The 18,006-nt window shown below is 45.8% G+C and overlaps 1 protein-coding gene across 2 annotated transcripts in view; it reads right to left on the reverse strand.

Moving 5' to 3' along the window:
- Positions 1–18,006, reverse strand: part of LOC138567844 (voltage-gated potassium channel subunit beta-3-like) — a 582,138-nt gene that overhangs the window by 76,260 nt on the left and 487,872 nt on the right. For both annotated transcript variants that reach the window (XM_069646336.1, XM_069646338.1), the window contains exons 3-6: positions 11,596–11,633; positions 7,759–7,838; positions 4,251–4,295; positions 1,507–1,551 (exon numbers count right to left, since the gene is read on the reverse strand). In XM_069646336.1, the coding sequence (XP_069502437.1) occupies positions 1,507–1,551; positions 4,251–4,295; positions 7,759–7,838; positions 11,596–11,633 (208 nt within the window). The remainder of the gene's footprint in view (positions 1–1,506; positions 1,552–4,250; positions 4,296–7,758; positions 7,839–11,595; positions 11,634–18,006) is intronic.

An 18,006-nucleotide genomic window follows, 5' to 3' on the forward strand; every position in this document is an offset into this window, starting at 1 on the left:
TATAAGGTAATATCATTTCTCCCTTGACGGCCACTTTCCTGACTTATGCGGTGATACACAGATTGGATTCAAGCTCACAGGTTCATCTCTGGACTCGAGCATCATTATCTCCCAGACTCAATGTGTGACAAGAACCTTTGCCTGAATGTATCAAGAACTGAAATCATCCATTTTGGCCCTTGATTGACCTTCTCTTCCTGTTGCCTGGCTTGCCTCCATGGGCCCTTCCCATCTCATTCTCTCCAGCACTATTAAATACTCGGGTTTCACATTTGACAGGCTCCTCTCCTTTTACCACCAGATTGATAAGGTCACAAAAGAATCTCATTCCCAGTTACATGTTCTGAGATGCATACTACCCATGAGCAAGTCCTAAAGAGTGAACGCTACCTCGGGAAACATCATCTCATGATCAGACTACGGTAAAAGCCTCTACCTTGGTCTCCATAAACACCTTATTCACCAAATGCAGATTGCCCAAAACAAGGCCGCCAGACTGGTCCTGTGCCTGAAAACCCAGTGACCACACAGCTCCAGACCTCATTGCTCTACATGTGCTCCCTGTAGAGACATGCATAGAATTTAAAACCCTAACCTGCACAGAGCTTTCTGGGATTCTTCCCCTAAACTACCTGATCCAGAAGACCAAGAAGTCCCACCCTTCAAGATGTCTTGGATATTCCAATTCAGAGCTGGTGTTGTGCCTGGAGCCCCCGCCCACAAGGTCTAAGGGCTGAAGAAAACCATCTTTCCCCCTTGTAGCCTGATTGAATAAATTCCCTATTCTGGTCTCTCTACCCCCCTACCCCCATTCGCTTCATGCACTCTTCCTCTCGCCCTACCTCCCTGCTTGCACCCGCCTGGCATTTCTCCTATATTTCTTCCTAAACACTTACTGTACGGTCAATCTTGAACTTACCTGATGTGAACATTCTCTCCTAATTTTGTCAACGATCTGTTGCCCCTCTGCCCTTGTCCTCTTCACTCAGGAAGATCCAGACAGTTCATAGTTGCATTTAGCACGTAACATGTCAGCAATAAATACAAATTACTACATAAAATATCAATAGTAAAAACAGGCCTTTGGGATATAGATTGTAATGCTCATATAGGGTGGGTAGGTTAACTGCTTCAGGGGAATAGGGCCATTAGCTCGTCAATCCTGCATGTTCAAAGCCATCAACATTGGGGTGCATCACTTAACCCTCCATGGGGTTCACAGTTGTGAATTAACAGCGGATGCTGCAGGTCAGTGCTGTGGTGCATTAGCAAAGATGTGTGGCGGTTTGGGGGAGGGCGGGGACCCAATACAGGTGTAGGAGCAGGGACTGCAGATGGAGAATGTACAGGGCAGAGATAGGTGTAGATGTGTGAGTAGTGGTTGTGTGAGTAGTGGTTGGTGGTATGCGAATGCATATGTGTGTGTGATGCCCGGTATTAGGAAATCCATTTTAGGCTTTGGCACAAGGCAATGTTTACAGTCGCCCACAGGCGTTGAATACTCACTGTCCTCCCCAGTATATCTTGGTGGTGATCACGTAGCTGGAGCGCCTGTTGGAAGAACAAGAACATTAAACTTCATCCATATGCATAGGGCCTCATTACACGGAAGGCGGTGGACCAAGGTGCTATTAGCACCTTGGTCCATGCCGGTAAAATACTGGCACCGCCTTGGAGGAAAGGGGAATTACCGCCCTATTCCAAGGTTGGTGGGGCGGTAATTCCCCCTTCCCCCATTGCCCTTCCCCATTCCCATTTTTGCCCCATAGGGCATAATGGGAATGGGGAAGGTGCTAATTACGGCACCGTAAATTGCGGTACCGTAATTAGCTCCCTGGTCCCTTTGCGGGTTGGTTTTTAACGCCTGCAAAAAGCAGGTGTTAAAGTCTCCAACCCGCAAAGGGACCTCGTAGTAAGGCGGTAAGGGTTAACGGTCACCGGTAACATTAACGGTGACCGTTAACCCTTACCGCCGTCTGTGTAATGAGGCCCATAGTCCAACAACATGGCCCATTGAGGAACAGTAGGTCCCGCGTAGATGTGGGGTGTATTCTAGTAGTAAGCAGCTCTCTCCACAGTACTAGTAGAGTCTAATAAATGGTGCCCCCGCTGGTTGACGTCTTTGTGGCACTGTGAGATCCCACACTGAGCATTCCATGGGACTTGGGCTACAGGCCACATCATGCTATTACTCTCATAATCAAATGGCGTGGTACTTTGGTTCTACGGGAAATTTACTTTTTCAAGAGAAAAAGACCGCTTTACTTTGACCGATATTCTTTTGATTGGAAAACCGTCATTGTACAGGTCTTTTTCTCCTCAGACCTTTAAAATGTGGATCATCCCTTTTTTTTAAAAATGTCTCCCCCCTCAACACCCCACACCCACCCTCGCCCACGGGATTTCAGCCCAAGCCCCCTCCTCCCACCCGCTCTCTCGGTATTCCAGCCCTTCGAAAGTCTTCAGAAAAAGATCTTTCCACTGGGAACGTGTTCTTCATGTATAAGAAATAATCAAAGGCAAGCGCAGGAAAAGCACCCTCTGCCCAAGGACCCAAGCGTTGCCAACAACCTACGCTGTACCTATGTGCTACATGCAGGACAGTGCCAGTCCAATGCAAGAGGGTTTGCTGCCTGTGGCCCACAGATGGGCTGAACAACCAACTACTGCCAGTCTTCAGCGCATCCTGTGACAATAAACTAGGAGATGGACAGAAAAAGCAAACACTGTGCATCTATGCGTGTAGGGGATGATCCCAGAGAAGGTGAAACAATGTCCCAGTAATGGCCAGAGAGATGGACAGAACAAGACAAGCACTGCAGCCCTTTTTGTCTAGTAAACATATCCAGACAAATTTAAGGGCATGTCCTGATTATGACTCAGGAGATGACCCAAAGACCCACCCCAGTGACTTTCCATGCAGAAGATCTATGAAATATATGCAAAATATGCCCTCCAATGTAACTCAAGATTTGGACTCAACAAAACCTCCTGTGGATCTTCATGTGTTAGAGACATTTCCAGGACCGCTCAAGCGACCCAAGTATGACTCAGAAGATGGGCCAAAGAACTCCTCTCCCCCTTCCCCTGGCTCTTCACGTATAAGGAGTATTCTGGGATAGATTGAATAGTGTTGTCTGCCTATTGCCCAACTGCTGGACTTAACATCCAACCACGATGGGAGTGCGACTAATTCAAGTGCATCTCCTGATCTCAATATAGTAGATGGACCAAATAACCAAGCATTGTGGTTCTGCATGTATAGAGAACATATCCAAACGGATGCAAGGTCATGCCTTGTTTACTACTTGCCACATGGACCAAGCAACCAAACTGTGGTGCTCGTTTTTTTAGAGCGCATTTCCAACTGATTTAAGAACGTGCCCCTCTATGTCACAAGAAATAGCCCAAAGCACCAACCAATGGAGATCCTTTTTTGCAGAAAATGTATTCTAGTGTATTCCCTGCTGTGATGTATGTAAGAGATGGGCAGAACCAGCAACTACTGTGGCTCTTTGTGTGTAAGGGATAGTACGGGACTAATACCCGAGCATGTTCAGAGTATGACCCCCTATGGTCACCAACCACTTTGGCATTTCAGATATATGAAAAAATGTCCAACGATACAAGACATTCCCACCTCCAAAGACGTCCAGGCACTGTTCCTAAGAAGCAGCACTGCTCGGTAATAAAGGGCACCTTCCAAGAGAGAGATGCAACCATGAGTTCCCCATTTGCTCCGAGAAGGGAGTTCTTAAACCATTCGGAAGTGGAAGAGGTCACTGGAGATATGCGGGACGATCACTACCACAAGAACCTAGACATAGACCTAGCAAGTAATCCCTGCTACAATTCACACCTTGCAGGATCTCAGGCATCAATTAGATGTGGTACAAGCTCCATTGGTAGTAAATTGGTGATTGGGCCACAAACCATTATTAAAAACATTGAATGCAAATTTAGAGTAAATCAAAAGCTTCAGCTCCCATCTAACATCCCCAATCTCTGAATTAGCCAGTTAGATAGCCTCTAATACTGAATGTACCAATCAGCATAAGACTTTCTCTGAAACTGACAGCACATGTGAATGTAATAATGACTTTCATGAATTGCTCTATTGATTTTTGCATGAGGTTAAACATTTTGTAAATAAGAATAGAAGCCATTATAAAGGAAACACATTGATTGTAAATCCGTTGCTGTCCCAATGTGAACCACCACTAAATGGTGGAGAGAGAGTTGGTGTTTACCTCCATTCTTTCTTCTTCAAGATGTTCCCCAGAGTTTGCTCAGCCCTAATGAAAGGAGAGAAGGGGAGCAACATGGTTACTATTGTTAAAATACAACACACTTTGAGTTGTTACTGGGCGAAGCATGTGTGGAGTACATTTGCAAAGCTACAAGATGGTGCCAGAGGGCCTCTTCTGTTCCTGCCACTAGGCTGCGGAATACAATCCACCCACTGTGGGGGCCGAAAAGAAACCTACTGTGGGCAAAAGTCTCTGTACTGTTTTAGGTTACACAGAGAGAGTGGTTGAAACGGTAGAGTGGGCTGCCCTTGCAGAGTACAGTTTTTCGGACACAGATGGCATATTTATTTTACAGTAGGCCAAGTAAGATACTGCATTGATATATGCAAAGACTCACAGATACGTAGTGAAGTATTAATGTAAACTATATACAGATTTATAGGTACATAGCATATCTACACAGATAGTGAGGTGAGATAATGAGGTATCCGCAGGTACATCTGAATTTTAAAAAAAAACCGAGGCAGAAAATGTCCAAATTTTTAATGCAAATTGTTTGACTTTTTAGCAAATTGATAGATGTGGAGTGGGGTAAAGGGGATATATTAGGGGAGTGGGAAGTTGGGGGGGGCTGCGGGGAGTGATCTCCCGCATTTGAAGTCGAAAATCTGATTAAAACAAATTTGGCATTTTCTGCCTCAGTATTTCAGTATTTTCTATTCGATCTTTTCATGGACAACCAGATAATGACAGTAACGCTCTCGGCTCATTTCCTGCCTCATAAAATGCTGTGATTCTCAGCCCTTTGGCTCACCCTCCTCCATCCCCCTCTGGGGGTGCTCCCTGAATTCTGTTGCTGATTTGGTTCCTTCACTCCTGGTGAATGTTGGGACCATACAATTGTCTCCCTTTTCTAAGAAGAACTGTAAATCACCGGCTTACATCCAAGTTTGGTCCTCAAGAGAAAATTCCACTCCATATTTTCAAGATCGCCACACAAAAATACATTTGAATACAGTGAGCCTAAATTATATTACATTACATAGTAAGTGGTTAACCCAAAACCCTGGTGTGGCTGGGGCTCAAGAGGAACAGACAGGGAGACTCATAGAAATGAGTCACATTTTTACTGGATCTGGCCTAACTCTCCTTCTGTATTTATATCCCGGAGTTAATTAAATATCCCATCCCCTTTGCCTGCCTCTCTTCTATGTACACCCCTCTAGATGCCTAAATGTGCTTAACACATCTCCTGGCTCCATCCTCATTGCCAGAATATACTGACTGAAGCCCTTGGAATGTCTTAAAAGAGCTCCCTGCCCAAACCATGCACCACGGGTTCCATGTGATAATGTCGCTGTCAAAGAGTCGCCAGGTTGCCAACTTTTTTTCCTGACCCCTAAAATTGTTTCCCCAAATATTCTAAGGGGGGTATAATTATATATTATTACCTCCAATCCTAGAATATTTGGGGAAAGTGTTTTATTGTCTGGAGGGTGCCTTTGTAGGGAAATGTCACCACCTGGCAGCCATTTTCACAGCGGCATTACCACTGGATATCGCACCAGTTCCATGTTACAATGTCGCCATGAAAAAGTCGCCATGGTGGTAACTCTCCTCTGGACTGCTCCTCTTCCATCTTTTCTCTCTGTTAGTTAATTTAAAAGGAGCTCAACAGTTTCAAGCTCTACTGTCTAATTATCATGGAGTGCAGGAACAGAGCCTCGTAGCCTGAGGCGTTATAACGTTATGAGCTCAGATGAAAGCAATACAAAAGTTATACATAATTGATGAACCTTAGTACAGAGCTGAAAAGAAACGAAAGGACCTTCCAAAAAAATGTGCTTCCACTCGCAGAGCCTAGACCGCCCCCAGCCCTTTTCTCGTGGCTCTGAAGATTAGGTCTGTAGCACAATGTACGTTTTTAAAATAATAAAACCATGATTTTTTTTTTTACTGTGTGCCCTTAAGGTTCCGACGGGCCACATAGTAGGCACAGCAAGACCAGTAGAAATGGCGCGGAAGGATGCTAAAGGAGACCAATTTACATAACATTGCATCACATTGTGCAATAAATAGTAAAAAGCTTATTTGAAGGGGGCCTCACACCTGCGTGTAAGCATCTCCCAGGAGTGTGTTAGAGATGTCCTTGCGGCCATAATCCTAGACCTGTGACAAGGCCGAATTCAGAAGTACTCTAAAACTCTGCCCGGGCTGGCTCAAAGATGTCCTAGTGTCCTAACACCACACCTGCTTCTAATGCAGCCCCCGAGAGGCATAACTAGGGCTATGTGGGAGTTTATTGTTTCAGTACAAAAATAAAATAATACATATCGGGGAGACACAAGGGGGTTTCTTTGGAGGAGGGGAACCTATATGAAATAAAGTAAATTTGCCCTGCCCTATAATGACATGCCACTCTAACACCCCTTGGTTTTCTTTTCAGGCAGACAGTATTAGGCCGGCTCTCCCTATGTTGGCTGTAGTCAGTACTTGTTTGATCACGAACTGGATACCACTTGCACACACAGATTAAGGGATGTAGGCTCCGGTCTCTTTGGGTTACTGGAGCAAAGTCACACACCAGAGCTCAGTGTCATGATCCTGCATGAACTGGAGGATCATGGGACAATGGCTTGTTGATTAAAACCGGACAATGTCATGGAGGTGGTGGAGCTATGTCCCTCGGCTGAGGAGACGAGATCGGAATTACTCTTGGAAGAAGAGGTGCAAGCCCCTCGTCAGGTCACGCTTGATCTGAAGAACGTCACCACACATCACTTCCGTCTATGAACAGAAAGAATGGACCATTGGGTAAAATGAAAGGGGCCATCATTTAGTAAGATGTAGGATAAGTATGCAAGAAGTCCTTGTCCTATTGCTTTTCGAATCTTTCCAGGTCAATTGACCAGTGATCAATAAAGGTAAAAGTTCTGGAGGGCAAGTCAGGTCAATTAGGTGGGTCAGAGGCTGAAAGTGTTTTCATGACATGCAAGCCAATGGATAAATCACCTCTGTTTACCAGCATCCGAAACTGATGCACAAACCTGGTTTCTCTCAACAGCCATAAGAGCACACCTGTTGCCAGGGCTTGATCAGGTGTTCTAGCGCCCCTAACCTCACACCTGCTTTCAGGCCTGGATGAGCAGTGTCCACGTGGTTATACCCAGGCCTGTTTCCAGGCTTTCCAGGCCTGACCCAGAGGGACCCACATACCCCAAACACACATGCTTGCAGGTATAGCCCAGAAATTCTGCAAACCACACCTGCTTCCAAGCCTATTCTAAGATGTAAACCCACACTTGCTTCTAGGCCCGGCTAAGTAGTTTACCCACAACCACAATCCAACTCTTCCAGACCCACTTTCCTTCTCCCCCTCTTTCTGTCTCTCTTTTTCTCTTGATCTCATTGGTTCTCTTGCCTCCCTCTCTCACTGTACACCTCCCTCTCTGGGCAACCACGCCTTCTCTCATCATCCGCACTCCTCCATGCCGTTTTCCAACCTTACTTTCCCGAGGCATACACCTCAGCTGTGTCAAACAGGTTTACTCCATTCTCATAGGCGATGGTCATCAAATTTTCTGCCACCTAAAAAACAAAAAAAACAAAAACAATGACTGCAATCTGTCAACATATAAAGCACTGTATAACAGCATGGAGTTCTGTAGAGGTCTTCCAACCTTTAAAAGGCATGTAAACAAATACACAAACTGACGCTGTTGGGCCACCAATTGCTTTGATACAATCCTTGCATACTCACTGCAGCAGATCAGACTAAGTCGATACCAGTGTTCTTACTAATGCGCATGGGACAGGGTAAGGTCCTGTGCAAGGATGTATGACCCTCAGATGCAGTGCCATTGTGGTGGACTTTCCCTTCTAATGGGGGTGATCCTTGAGTTTTGTTTGGTGAATCTGGTGTCCCCCCCATACTATTGGGGGGTAGTGGCTGAGCTGGCCGGTAGTGACTGACGAGACTATGAATTCAGAAAAGAATTGGACACATCAGGGATCCAGACCATAGGCCCTGTAGTCCCTCCACCAGAGGTAGCCAAGGATAAGATCAAAATGCTGAGCAACATGTGGAAGCCCTACTGGAGGAAAGGACAAGGACACCAAAAGTCGAGGTCTTGACTCATCACCCCCAATTACTAAGACAGTACATATACACACGAGCCTTCACTCCCACGCCCCCGGTTATCCCATATCCCAGGTTTGTCCAACTCCAGGCCTCGAGGGCCAGAATCCTGACGGGCTTTCAGGATATCCCTCATTAATATTCATAAGAATAAATGTGCATACATTTAGAATCATTGTATGTACATTTATCTCATGAATATTATAGAGGGGTATCCTGAAAATCCGACATGTGTCTGGTCCTCGAGGCCTGGAGTTAGACAACCCTGCCATATCCAATTTTTTTGGGCTATGGCATGATATGCCAAGCAGTGTTTTCAACTTTATGCAATTCCTCCAACATTAAATAATTCTTGAAACGTCATGCTGTTAGCATGGGAGCGTGCAAAAGTCATAAGTCATACTATATATAAGGTCACCACATGATTTCATGTCAGCGAGAATGCTCTATTCCAGTCCTGGTAATTTCTTTTACTTTAGTTTGATGGAAGTGTCAGCGAGAATGCTCTATTCCAGTCCTGGTCATTTCTTTTACTTTAGTTTGAGGGAAGTAAATTTTAGTCAATTGATGTGACCCAAGACTACAACTCCCAGAATGCAATTAACAGAGAAATGAAAGCCCACAACTGGGGCATGTTCCTTGGTGGCATGGAGTCAGCTGGTAACCATAACTATATACAACTCAAAACCCAATACCTTTACATGCCTAATGCTAAATGGATTTTACTACCTGGAGGGTCAAATTAGCCAGCACAACTTTTCACGCAAAGCCCTTAGGTAGAAAGGTCAAATATAGCTTCAGGTCCTTGCCATTGGCAACTAACTGCTAAATCAAAGCCTCTTGAGGTAAGCCAGGTACGGCAGATGCTTTTCATGGTAAAGAGGCCACGCTTCAGAAGTTCTACTTACTCCACTTAGGCTTTTTGAAAACCAGATTCCCTACAGGTTGCTCTTCAAGACGGTTCTGTGTTATTACGCTCAAGACATTACTGATCAGGCAAGATGGCCTAAACCCACTCATCTCCTCAATCTCCCTCCCCCTCTATCTGCTTTCCCGCATCACCACCTTTTTCTCCAGCCTGCCTAGATATGATATATGATATGTTATTTATAACACGCTTAATACCCATAGGTTTCTAAGGTCGGACCCGGGGATCGAACCTGTGTTGCTTCGTGTCATCTTGCTTCCAAGGTGAGCACGTTGCTGCTGAGCTATCCTCCCGAGCTCCCTAGAATGGGGACACACCCAGAAGCTTTATATTAATGCATCTTTTGCCACAATATAACGGGGCTAGAGACCCAAAACACACATACAAACATGCCTACAGATAAAGAGCCCTCAGCTGTGGGAATATCTAGAACCTCAATCTGGAGCCACTGGAAAAGCAGGAAACTACTGAGTGATGAGTGAGAGAGTAAGATATTTTATGCAGCACAGGCTAGACAATCAGTCAACAGTTGCACAAAACTTGCTTTCACCCTAACCGAAAGATGTATGCAGCTACGTCTGGAAAAGATCCGGGCTATGATAATGTCAGGACTGTCGTGGCTCGGGCTAGCTTGCCTTTGGTTGTAGCCCCTGAGCTTCTATCCGGGTTCAAATCCAAAAGAGCTGGGGCTATAGCTCCCCATAGCAACTGCTCCGTGAACTTTAGACATATAAAGGAATAGTAGAGCAATGAGCATCCTCCGACCTACCCTCAAATTATGCTCGTCATATGTGTGTCTCCAATGCCCAAAGTATGTATATCACTCCGATTGCTGAAGTTTTATTACTCCAACCCCTGAATCTACCTCCAGTTATTACCCTGTAAAACCAACAGATACATGTCTAAAAAAGTGTTCATCCAGCGTGCCCCTCCATCCTGGTGGTGTCTGATACATGTACATTAATACATAGATATGTGTCTACAGTTGTGTTGCTTAACCCTTGTGTGCTCTGAAACATAAAGAGCAATGTATAGGAAAAGACCCTACAATCCAAAGAACATCTGGCCAATCTCTCCACTCCCCCTCTGGAGCTCTGCCCTCCTCTGCTCCCCCATTTGTCCTCCCAGCTTCTCTCTTGTCCCCCACAGCGTTACTTGTAAGCCCTTGGGTGTGTCCCTTATATGCAGCACTCCGTTGTTTCCCCGGCTAGGTTTGCGCTTTATAAATCCCATACATACCTATAAGAAGTGCACAAAGTGCAGCTTGCCTACCATTAAAGTCTTTAATGCATAATACAATAACCTACAGCAAGAGTCACAGCAAAGCAGTTGAACCGTGGGGTTTGTTGGGGAGACTCACGATTCCAGCTCTGTGTTACAGACAAGAAACTTGACACATTCAGGAATCACTGTTGTGATCATGAGACCCCACGGGGTCTAAGACCCCAAAAATCACATTCCAAAAAGGACAGTAAGAAAGTCTGCGATCACACACTGGTTGCTCACGATCCATGGGCGTAATTCTATGGGTGGGACAAGGGTGTTTGTCCCCCCCAACTTTTGTGGCACACTATTTGACCCCCTCATTTGGCAGGGGCCCCTTTCCTTTAGATGTAATGTCCTCCCCCAACAATTTCAGCGAAGTTACACCACTGACTACAACCAAGGATTTATTGATGGAAATAATAAGACAAAGGACCAGCAAACTTTCCACAGTGTATCCAATGAAACCTCAGGGAACCATGCAGTGTGTAATACGTACACAATGTGGGATAACATAATAATACATTGCAGCTTTGAATACTGTATAAAAGCCTATAACGTTTTTCAAACCTGGCAATAGGAAGAACCAGCATATGCTCTCTTAAAGCCCTGCGATCTAGAACGTCCCTCTTTCCTCTGTGTGGCATCAGCTATCCTACAGCCAGGAGCTGTGTTAGTGAATAGAGACATTCCAATCATGTTGGTTACCTGTCAGGACCTTGCTCACAAGATGGCGTCTCATTCTGTTAGCCAAATCATTGGGGTGATATGTATAATGTATCCAGTAGGGTGAATTTGCAGTAATTGGTAGAGAGAGCTGGATGCATCTAACCTCCTGAGGACTGTCCACTACCAGGTATGCTTGTGTCTTCTATACAAAATGGAGTCTGGGCCTAAGATGGATGCCAAAACCTGTGTCACTCTGGGTCAACTCTCCCATGGCAGTGTTACGCTGCAGTCTAGCCCTCGAATCTGGAATATCTTGTCAAGTACTCCTATCAAAAAGAATGCTTTACCTCGTCTGAGATCTGTGAGCCGAAGGTTACCCAGGTACCTGCGGAGGGAGAAGAAACAGACAATGAATAGATGCATGTGAACTCAAAGACGAATAAAAGTGGAATGTGGAAGCAGCTGTTATCAAGTCAAGTCAAGACCACACTTGTTCAATCTGACCCACTTGACCCACTGACCCCCTATTAAGTGGGACCCACAAGTTACTGTGCCTTGTAACTTGTACTAAGCGCCCTTATACTTCCGGGTCCGGAGCGCTATAGAAATATAATAAACAAACAAACAAACTTTCTAGAAAATTCAGGTCATGGGTACTTTGGGGGCCGCTGAGACATAAGATCCAATTGGAAGGGTACAGTACTGGACCTGCTGCGGCTACATGCAGAAATGCATGGGGTGCAATAAGAAACCAGCACCAGTTTCCTAGTCAAAGATCCTCCAGTTTATAGCGATTTAGCGATCCCGCCAAATGCAGCACAAATGGCTGTTTTTTTTTTAAGTGCAAAAATGTCTGTTTTTGCTAAAACACCCATGAAAACGGCAGTTTTTACAAAAAATAAATAAAAGGCACAAGGGGTTATGGTTCTTAAAATATTTTTGGGGACACAAGATATGAAAAGTGGAAGCACATCTCACCACTTGCGTCAAAGAAAGAGTAGCCCCATACAGTATGGCATCTGAATGGGCGCATCTTATATGCGCCCATTCAGGTGACCTTTTTCTCCCCTTTATGCAATTAAAAGGGCATCCCAAATTCACACACATGATGCCCTTTCAATTGTGTAGAAATTGTAGGCACCCTTATGGGTCTGCTTCGAATAGGCCCTCGCTGGGTGCCACTGCTTGATAGGGTCTTTTCTGCCCTGGTCATGTCATTTTCAATTTCTTTTTTTTTTTAAGTGTGACAGCAGAGTTGTGAACCGCTGTTCCTCAAATGGGATAGAAATGCTTTTTGGGTCGCATTTTACAGTGGCAGGCTCCATAAAGACCCATCATGGAGAAATGAGCTGGGAGCCTGTAGAACGTTGTTGGGAGAGCGCTTCCAACACGAAGGTAGTCAAGGCAGCTGGCCAGTGCATCATTTGCGCTACAGCGCAGCCCTGTGGAAATGCGCAGGTCACTTTGAGAATAAGGTGACCTGCGCATTTCCAGAAATGGGTTATCTAAAAATAGCATATCAACTGTTCTATTTTTAGCTGCCCCATTTTTTTAGTATCTTGGCCAAAATCTAAATGTATTAAACATTACAAAACGGTCACAATATGAGAGGGACAGGAGAGGGGGGTGATGGGTGAGATATGGAGTGGTAGTCAAGAAAGCAGACTGCGAGCAGTGCGTCAGAGGAGGAAGCAGTGGGCAAGAGAGCAGAGAGGAAGCAGTGCGCCGGTGGGGCAGACATCAGAGAGGGAGCTGCGGACCGGAAAGAGGCAGTGAGCTGCCTCCTTGGGAGAAAGGATGAGGGAAGAGTGTGAAAGAATGGGAGAAAGGATGCACGATGCAGAAGTAGCACGAAAGTTTGAATGACTGTATACTGTGGGAGGAATTAGGGAGCATAAGGTGTGAGTTGGGAGCATGATTTGGAGTGTGGCAGGGACTGGGGCTGTGGCGTGTAAATTGAGACTTGGCAGTGTCACAGAACGTGAGCATGTGTATACCTGAGAGTGAGAGGTTCGGGAATGCAAGTTGCGATGGGGAATTAGTGAGACACGTGAGTTGTGGTGGTGGCAGAAGTGTGTGGGTGGATGGAGATTGGAGAACATAGAAGTGAAATATTTTCAGCATTACAATGATACTGTCAATGATATTAAATTAGCATGCACATTAAACTAAAAACATAGCCAAAACAAACACTGTTCTGCCAAGCCAGAGATATCTGGGACTCTTGCTATTAAATTGAAACAAACGGTACAAATAGTGACACCTTGGCTCCCTGGTAGGCTTGCACGCTGCTTCTTTCCTGCAATGTGCCAATCTTACACCCTCCAGTTAATAAGAAATGTGCCATAAATAAAGGGCCTGATTCATAGAAATGTTTTATAATGGCACACTCCCATAGGAAAACATTCCATGAATCAGGCCCAAAGGTTTGTGCCGCAGAATTTGCCATATCCTGGAGGGTCAACCTCCCATTGAAATGTATTGTATAACCGACTAACATTGTGTAAAATAACCGACCTGATCTAACATCACATTGAAATGCATTGGGTACAATAAGGAACATGCTCCAACCCCCCTTTCATAGTCATTGGTCACATTAATCAAACTAATATCAATGCTCTTGTCAGGCACCCACAAATGCAAAATCTCCACTGCCTATGTATGCCTGTGTATGCTGTAGTTTCCTATTAAAAGCATTAGCCCCTTCCCCAACTAACACTGCAGTGCACTGGGTGCAAGGATGGACCCCCTCCAACTCCTCACTGGAAGGCGTTGGGCACAATAAGGGCTCTCCAACACCCCATGCTAATATATTGAGTAGAAAGAGGGTTTCCTCCACCTCACATTTGAATTGGTTACACAGAGGGACCTTCACTAAGCCCCCATTGAAATACATTCTACGCCATGACAGACCTTTCCAGAACCTCCCCTACCCCATTGTAAGTCGCCCTGTAGCATGCATGCTCAGCCCCAGCTCCCCATTAAAACGCAATGGGACACAACAAGTCACCTTCTCCAACTCCCCTTAAAATGAAGCAATGCAAAACAATGAGCCTGCACCAACTCCCCAGTGAAAAGCAATAGTGCACAATATTTGTTTGAAAAGAAGAAAACTGTAAAAGACATACAAAATGGCCCACAATTCACTAAGCGCTCCGGTTCCCCCTAAAGCTGGACTCCAGGGCAACGGGAGGTTCTTCCCTGACTGCGCCCTCTCTTTAGTATTTCTATGCACACCTTTTGTGAGCAGGTCCATTTGAACACTGTCTCTTCAGCTTTCAGCCTCGTTTCCTCACACAGCTGACAGCCTTGATGCAAGCCCACCGCAGGCATCTGCAAAGGCACTGCATAATGCACAGCAGGAAACTGGCAGCCTTTGGAGCGGCCCTGCTGTCTCCATGCCGCCTTCCACAGCAATACATTATACCCGAAAATGGCTTCTCCCCTGTAAAGTCAGACTGCTTATTGCATCTTGTGGTCCCGCTACCACTTACACGAAACCCACCAGCCATTGACCTGGAGGTGATAGACAGCACTTAGTGGCATAACAGTGTGGAGGGGTTTTATCATACAGGTAGCTAAAGCTAACGAGGCTTAGTTTATTCCTTTATAAAGCTCAGCATGCCTGTAACCCAGCTTCAATGTCCTACCATAAGCACACTAACAAAGCAAGCAACACCTTAAACCTCAAAACCAGCCGGTCGAATACAAGCAAACCGAAAGCAGAGTCAGCAACAACACACTAGCAACATGGTCATTCCGCATATTTGCAGGATGATAAACCAATACTGCAATTTGCACCCGCAAAGCAAAAAGTCCTGAATCCGCTTTGGAATTTGCTTCCACCTGTTCACGCAGTGGCACGAGAAACTTTGAGCACCTTTGCAATTCATGGTAGGTTCGTGCAGCAACATGAGAAACTTTGTGCAAGTGTTTTTTCGATCTCTGCTGGGTTTGCAACACGATCTGTACTTGATTCGTGCAGCGGCACATAAACGTTTGTGCAGGTTTTTTTAGATCCATGGTAGTTTCATGTAGCGGCACGAGAAACAGAGAAACTTTGCGCTGGCTTCTTTTAGATCTGTACTAATTTTGCATTGCGGCACAAGAAATTTTGCATGTTTTTTTAACTGCTAGGTTGACACAGGGGCACAAGAAACTTTGCACAACTTTTTGTTAGGTTTGTGGTAGGTTGCGCGCGATTCGTACTAGATTCAACCAGCGGCAGGAGAAACGTAATGCCACTCTTTCCGGTTTGTGCGAGGTTCACACAAAGGCATGAGAAACTTCACACAGATCTTTTTGATTCATGCTAGGTAGGCGAGACGGCACGAGAAACTTTGCACTGCTCTTTTCAATACACAGGGGTGGCGGAACGGCAGATTGCAGATTTTGCTTCTGTGGCTGGCAGAGCGGAATTGAACAATTTCCCCCAGGACTAGCTATGACAGGTCACAGACCTCTTGCTAACACAGGGTTTGATTAAGTTTGGGCTAACAGACCTAATAGGGTCTTATTTGGAGGTAGCTAGGGATCGCAGCTGCAACCTCTGCTGTTTCAGCTGCCACCCCGCTGTTCCCCTTGCAACTCCTGCTGTTCCCCTTGCGACCCCTGGCCTGGCAATGAAAAAAAGAAAAGAAAAACAGAAGCTCCATGGCTGCCTCCTGAGCGGCGGGCGCCACTGCAGTTTGTGCTTTAAAGAGCTTTGTAACTTCTTCTTGGTTCCTTAACAACCACGAAAAGTTACAGAACTCTTAAAGCACAAGTCCGTGCTTTCACCCCGTTACGGGGGTCCCGCCATGAAAGCAACGAAGCCACTTACCTGCAGATTTGCATGTAGCTGTGCTCTGGATATCCCAGGCTCGTTCCTTATAGCGCTTTCCCCGGCTAAGGACCTTGCCTCCTCTTTGCAGCTCGGTAAGGGAGGGACACCTGGCTTAAGGGACTGACTGTTCCCGATTTAATCTTCCAATGGTTGACAGGTGAACTTTGCCTGAAGGCATGGGGAAATGCAATTCGGTTTTATGATTGCTGTGCGCTTATTGCCCCGTCATCATCTGCGATCTGAGATCTTCAGGTGCAAAGAGACGTTCCCTTCTGATCTGGGGCCAGCGCCAGCCTGTACTTTGGTATTGCCGGCATGATCGTGTGATCCCGCCATCCTTCTAACCCAGGCGCAGATACATTTGGTACTAATTAATTGGGCCATAATAATGGCTATTATAACAGCGGTTAGAAGAGGGCGGAATTCCGCAGGAGGTGCTATATAAAAACAGATTATTATTTGTATGTCAATGGGTCCTATAAACTGGCCCCAAGTGTAGATGCATGTGAGCCTCACCAAATCAGTGGGCGAGCATTCTCGGGGTGTCTAATGAGGTGACCGGCCAGGTGATTGCGGCTGACCAGTTCTTCCCCTATACAGACCAGTGCCACCCAGATGCTTCAGCCCAAATGGATAATGTGAAGTTGAGGAAGACTACATACAAAATACAGTTTACTATGTGAAAGCCCAAAACCGGAGAGGTGCTCAGGCGAAAGGGAGTGTCTCGGGAGGATAGCTCAGGAGCAAAGTGCTCGCCTTGGAAGCAAAACGAAACAGAGCAACACAGTTTCGATCCCCGGGTCCACGCTTAGAAACCTCTGGGTATTAAGCGCGTTATAAATATCATTTCATATCTTATAATTTGTTAGTTGGATGAATGTTTTCAAAACAGGAAAACGCAATGCAGGGAGTGTTGTGTGCCCTTTTAAAAAATTCCACTTCATGCAGGGGCACAGCGAAATCTACATTTCAGGGTGGCTAACCCTTCTAATGCTCGGAGAGGCGCTAACTTCAGAGACAGTGAGGGAAGGGCAACCATATTTGTGTTTGAAAATGTAATTGGTTATTTATAACGCGCTTAATACCCAGAGGTTTCTAAGTGCAGACCTGGGGATGGAACCTGTGTTGCTCCACGTCTTGCTTCCAAGCCGAGCGTGTTGCCCATTAGCTATCATCCCGAGTAGGGGGCATCTACCTTCTTTACACATTCTAATGAAACTCTTCTAGTGCCGCTTCAACGTTACAAGCAGTTAACTCTCTCCTTTAAGTCTGAAAGCACCCACTTAAGGACTGCTGTGAGAATGAGCCGTCTCCTGTCCCCTCTCTAGCCTTCCAATCACTCCCCTGGCATGCAAGTACTAACCCCACATCACGATTTAAATTGCCTAAAACTGGATGCCTATGAATGCAAGTGCTAAAAGTGAAATGCTTTATGTTAGTAATCGCAGGGACCATTTAACGTCCGTGTCCTGTTCTCTGCGACCACAGCCCTATAGGAATGCCAGTTTGGGTCCATATAGCCCAAAGTTTCGGGAGGGTGGGTTGAAGCCCGGTCATCTCAATGGTGTTGCGCCACTAAACTCATGTTTGTAGGATAGCCAAACAAACTATATTTGAATAGAGTTAATCTGAATGGCACTTTTATACTTAGTCACTGAAGAGCTGGCGAGGTTTGGAGCTATCTTGAACCAGAATTGGAGTCCCACAGATTAAGGGACAGCGGGTTCAGTAAGCGTGTGAATCGCACTGCGACCCGTGACAGTATGACGGGTTTATCTTCTTAACTATGAAGTAACGTCTGCTCCCTTTGGGAAAGGCTGAGAAGTTTGTTGTGACTCTAGGGGATACCCACGGGGCACGTGCACGCATTATTCCCAGGGTTATTTGGGCGCTGCACCCCAGGCAGCAAGCGGGTGCCAGTAGAGCATGATAA

Source organism: Ambystoma mexicanum, chromosome 1p (assembly GCF_040938575.1).
Source record: "Ambystoma mexicanum isolate Mex_15411 chromosome 1p, UKY_AmexF1_1, whole genome shotgun sequence".
Taxonomy (NCBI): domain Eukaryota; kingdom Metazoa; phylum Chordata; class Amphibia; order Caudata; family Ambystomatidae; genus Ambystoma; species Ambystoma mexicanum.